At 44.0% G+C, this 5,472-nt stretch overlaps 1 protein-coding gene across 1 annotated transcript; it reads right to left on the reverse strand.

The window, feature by feature from the left end:
* Positions 1 to 1,613: 1,613 nt before the first annotated feature.
* On the reverse strand, positions 1,614 to 3,452 carry LOC148192926 (uncharacterized). The gene is made up of 2 exons (XM_088099316.1): positions 2,503 to 3,452; positions 1,614 to 2,433 (listed from the first exon to the last, which is right to left on the reverse strand). The coding sequence occupies exons 1-2, from the start codon at positions 3,450 to 3,452 to the stop codon at positions 1,614 to 1,616; spliced, it is 1,770 nt and encodes a 589-aa protein (XP_087955442.1).
* Between the last annotated feature and the right edge of the window lie 2,020 nt (positions 3,453 to 5,472).

The following is a 5,472-nucleotide window of genomic DNA, read 5'->3' on the forward strand; positions in this document are numbered from 1 at the left end:
CCCGGTCTCTGATGCTCTATCTTAGCCTTCTGACACGTTAAGCAAGAGGCAACAAACTGAGCTACATCTCTCTTCATACCAGACCACCAAAAGGACTCCTTGAGGTCTTGATACATTTTAGTCATGCCAGGATGCATGCTAAAACGACTTTTATGACCTTCCTCAAGGATTAACTTCTTCATTTCTGAATTGCTAGGGATACAGACTCTGCCTTTGAACCTTAAGATACCATCAGCCCCCAAGGCAAAATTTTTTCCTTGTTATGTCCCAATCAAACTGGATGACGTTTGGAGCTCAACATCCTTCGACTGCTCTTCTTTAATACGCTTCAACAAGTCATTGGACACCACCAAATTACTGCATCTGATACTGTCAGCTTCAAATTCTACCTGCAACCTCAAATCTCGGAAGCTTTTTACCAACTCTAACTCTCTGACCATTAAGGCTGAAATATGCACTGACTTCCTGCTCAATGCATCCGCCACCACATTAGCCTTCCCAGGGTGATAAAGGAGATCAAAGTCAAAATCTTTAAGAAATTCCATCCATCGCCTTTGCCTCATATTAAGCTCCTTCTGATCAAAGAGGTATTTTAGGCTCTTATGATCACTGAACACCTGAAATTGCGCGCCATACAGGTAGTGCCTCCAAATCTTCAAAGCAAATACCACAGCAGCCAACTCCAAGTCATGAGTAGGGTAATTCTTCTCATGAACCTTGAGTTGTCTTGATGCATACGCCACTACCTTCTTCTCCTGCATCAGTACACACCCTAATCCCTGATGAGAGGCATCACAAAAAACCTCAAAAGGTTTACCCGTGTCCGGGATAACCAAAACTGGTGCACTAGTCAACCTTTTCTTTAGCTCTTGGAAACTAGTCTCACAACGGTCTGTCCAGACAAAAGGTTGATCCTTCCTAGTCAGTTGTGTCAACGGCGCCACAATCCGGGAAAAACTCTCAATAAAACGGCGATAGTAGCCCGCTAGACCCACAAAGCTCCTGACTTCTGTAACAGTCTTAGGTCTCTCCCATTGAAGCACTGCTTGCACCTTAGCGGAATCAACAGCAATTCCTCCAGCTGAAATCACATGTCCAAGAAAAGGAACCTCTTCCATCCAAAACTCACACTTGGACAGCTTGGCGTACAATCTTCTTTCTCTCAGCACTTCAAGCACTGCCCTAAGGTGATGTTCATGTTCTTCCCGAGTTTTAGAATAGACAAGTATGTCATCTATAAACACCACCACAAACTTGTCCAAGAAGGGTCTGAAAATTCGATTCATATAGTCCATGAATATGGTTGGAGCATTAGTCACACCAAAAGGCATAACCATATACTCATAGTGACCATACCTGGACCTGAATGCCGTCTTCTGCACATCATCTGCCTTCACTAAAATTTGATGGTAACCCGACCTCAAATCAATCTTGGAGAATACCGTAGCTCCGTGTAATTGATCCATCAGATCATCGATCCTCGGCAATGGATACTTGTTCTTGAACGTCAACTTATTCAGCTGTCGATAGTCAACGCACAACCTTGAGCTACCATCCTTCTTCTTTACTAGCAACACAGGCGCACCCCACGGCGAAGCACTCGGCCGGATAAACTATTTCTCTAACAGCTCTTCAATCTGCTTCTTTAACTCAGCCAGCTCAGCTGCAGCCATCCGATAAGGAGCTATGGATACTGGTCCTGCTCCTGAGACCAGATCAATAGAGAACTCCACTTCTCGCGGAGGAGGTAAACCAGGAACTTCTTCAGGGAAAACATCCATGAAGTCATTCACAACCAGAAGGTCTACACTCTGGTTCTCAAGCGCTGAAGAGTTTAAATTACAAGTCCCGTCCATATGAAACATGATTAGGAAACAGCTGACACCCTCGAAGATGTCTTGCCTCAACACACCGAGTGATAACGACATGTCTTCATCTTCTTCGGGAAATATTAACTTCTTACCACTGCAATCTAAAAGAATACGATTGGCTGCTGGCCAATCCATTCCCAGAATTACCTCTAGCCCTTGCATAGGTAAGCAAATAAGGTTCACTCTGAACCTGCACCCCTCTACCTCAATAGGACATCTGGAGCACACATTAGATGTCCTGACTAACCCAACTGCTGGTGTAGACACCACCAGGTCACACGGAAGCTCTCTGACAACTAAACCAAGCCTCTCCACACAAGCCTTAGACACAAAAGAATGTGTCGCCCCCGAATCAAACAACGTCACACACGAAGCTCCAAATAACAAACAACTGCTGACAATTAAATTACCTGCACTGGTTGCCTCAGTCCCAGTCAACGCATAGACTCTCCCGGCTGCCTGAGGTCTGTGCCCACCCCTCTGAATAGACCTGTCAGCTTGGCGTGGCTGTGGTCCTACCCTCCTAGTAGTAGGATAGTCTCTGGCATAGTGTCCTTCTTGCCTGCAGATATTACACCTCCTATACCCTTCTAACTAAGGGCAAGAAATCTGGAAGTGTGGTCCACCACACCTGAAGCATCTAACGGAACTGGCAAAACTGGATTGCCCCGATGACTGAGAGGAAGAACCCCTGGACCCGGATGAAGAAGGTCTAGAAAAAGGGGTCCTCCTAGAACTGGAGCCTCCCCGAGATATCACAGGTCCACCAACCCTAAGTGGTTGGTTCTGTTGTCTCTGCGGTCCCTCTGGTTCTCCCTTAGTCTTTTCCATATCACGGGCCATCTCTACCAAAGCGGAGAATTCTCTGATGTGCAATCCTTTCACCAGTAACTTTATATCCTTCCTCAAGCCATTCTCAAACTTACGACACTGCCATTCTTCTTTTATTGACATGGTATTGAAGCGAAACAGGTGTTTAAAACGATTTGCATACTCCGATACCGATCTTTTGCCTTGAGTCAACTCAAGAAACTCTACCTCCTTAGCAAACCTGACACTATCTGGGAAGTATTCAGTGTAGAATTTAGTTCTGAACAACTCCCAAGTGATAGGAGTCCCGTTCCTCTCCATGATGGTCTTCACACTCTTCCACCAATGTCCAGCTTCTCTTGTCAGAAAGTACTGGGTGTAGGCCAGCTTCTTCTCATCCGGACACCCTTTGGCTTCATAGATTCGTTCCATATCTTGGAACCAATGATCGGCCTCATCCAGACTACACTTGTCAGTAAATCTGTCGGGATGATGTTGGAGAAAACTCTCCAAACTCCACTCCTGAACTGGAATGGCAATAGGAGTAGAAGCACCAGGAGTAGGTCTTCGACTAGTCATCATTTCCATGATATACTTTTGAGTTTCCTCAGCTAAAACTCTTGCAGCCTTTAGGTTTTGAAGAGCGATGGTGTTTTGTTGCACCAAGGCAGTATTCTGAAGTTGCATAGCCTCAAGTACAGCCTCTAGTCTTATGGTGTTCTCAGAAGGCTCAGGCTGAGAAGGAGGAGGAGGAGGTGGTCTAGGTGCCATTTTCTGCTCATACAGAGAAAAACACCATTAGTCTAACCCAAGGAAACAAGAACAACCATCCAACACAAGACTAAGAGTACACAGCACAAGCAGCGCACACACATACCCTACAGGATCCTCTAAAGACAGAAACTGCTCTGATACCATTAATGTGACATCCCGATTATATACATCATGCATATATAATAAAGACATCATCATGCATAATATAGGAAAGCAGTCAAGAGTAATTAAGGATTACAGTCATCCTCAGAATAGTGCGGAATTGACAACTAGAGTATTAGGATTTCTCCATGGAGATTACGGAGAATTTAAAACTTAAAATACACAATGTCCTTCCAAATAAAACGAGTTTACGAAATAAGAACTAGCCATCTAAGCTGCAGCACTGCCGTCTCCATCAAGAGCTGCTCCCAAAGTTTCCTCCTCAACATCTGCTCCCATCCAAGTGGATGATCATCGCCAAAGAAACATACCCAAACAGCACACAACACAAACAATGCAAGGGCGAGCTAGATATAAAAAGCATGTTATATATATAGTACAGTTAATTCATGTTATCATACTTAGATTCAGCTAAAAGAACAATTAAAGCATACTCATTAAACCACCATTCCCACACTCACATGACATGCGAAAGTCATCCAAACATGGTAAACTTACATAACAAGACCTGTTACTTTATACCCCGACTTGTTGTTTTATAGACCGACTCGTCCGGACCAGAATGATTACCGAGCTATGGCGGGTTATGCACTCGTGGTGGCCTCTACTGCTTTGCAAAGCCATTGCCAATGGGTTCCACCCTACCACCCTCACGAGGTTAGTCCGTTCCGCGCCCTGGAGCATACTGGAAGCCTCCAAGACTAGGACCTCCTGCTACTCCTCACCACATGGATCAATCCTCTCTAATTGAGAATGAAAGACCATTGGAGCGCCAGGAAAACCCCCAAGACTGAGCTATCATGCAATCATTCTATACACCCCCAAATCACCACCATGTATCCTCTCCTTGAGGATCATGGAATTACGTCCATGAATAATACTGTTACTTTGAACCTTAACCACAATTATGAATAGTCAGATACCACCATATTATCACAACAAATCCAACATATCTCATACACTCACATATTTTCACATAAATCACGTCACAGACAATATTCCAAACATTGGTACACATAATTCAACCCAAGAGCAAAGGAACTTAGAATCCAATCTATTTGTAAAATACTATTTGGACGAGCACTATACACTGAACACTGTTAGACGAACGCTATTTTCCACACCAGGCTGAACACTTATTTGGACGGACGTTATCAGATCCTACAATATCATGCCGATCGCTATTTCACCGAACGCCATATTAGATTGAACACCATTCGGCCGAACGCTAAAACCGAGCATCTCTCTTGATTAAACACTATTCGGCCGAACACTATAACCGAGCACCTTGAACACCATTCGGCCGAACGATAAGACCGAGCACCTTGAACATCATTCGACCGAACGCTAAAACCGAACACCATATTATATCGAATACCATTTAGTCGAACGTTAAGGTTGATCACTTAGGCTCGACACTATTTGACCGGATACCATTAGGTCGAACACCAAAAGAACGAACGCTATGATCAAGCACTTAGACTTAACGCTAAGACAACGAACACTACCAGAGTAAATCTCATCAAGGCCGAACGCTATAGATCACTTCCTGAGAATACCAATTTAAGGACGAAAGTCCACAATCAATAATAGCCAAGACCGAACGCCTGTGATCCAAACCTAAGAATCCTAATTAAGAATGAACGCTCACAATCACTATTTTACTATGACCGAACGATTAAGATTCAAACCTAAGAATCCCAATTTAAGACCGAATGCTACAAGTTAAACCTGAGAATACCTCGTCAAAACCGAACGCTTAAAATTTCTAATACAGAACCAAGACCGAACGCTAAAGATCACTCTGACAATACCAATTTAAGTGCGAACGCCTACGATCACTATTTCACCAAAA

The sequence above is a fragment of the Vigna umbellata genome, chromosome 9 (genome assembly GCF_029865625.1).
Source record: "Vigna umbellata cultivar VRB3 chromosome 9, Vumbellata_1.0, whole genome shotgun sequence".
Taxonomy (NCBI): Eukaryota; Viridiplantae; Streptophyta; class Magnoliopsida; order Fabales; family Fabaceae; genus Vigna; species Vigna umbellata.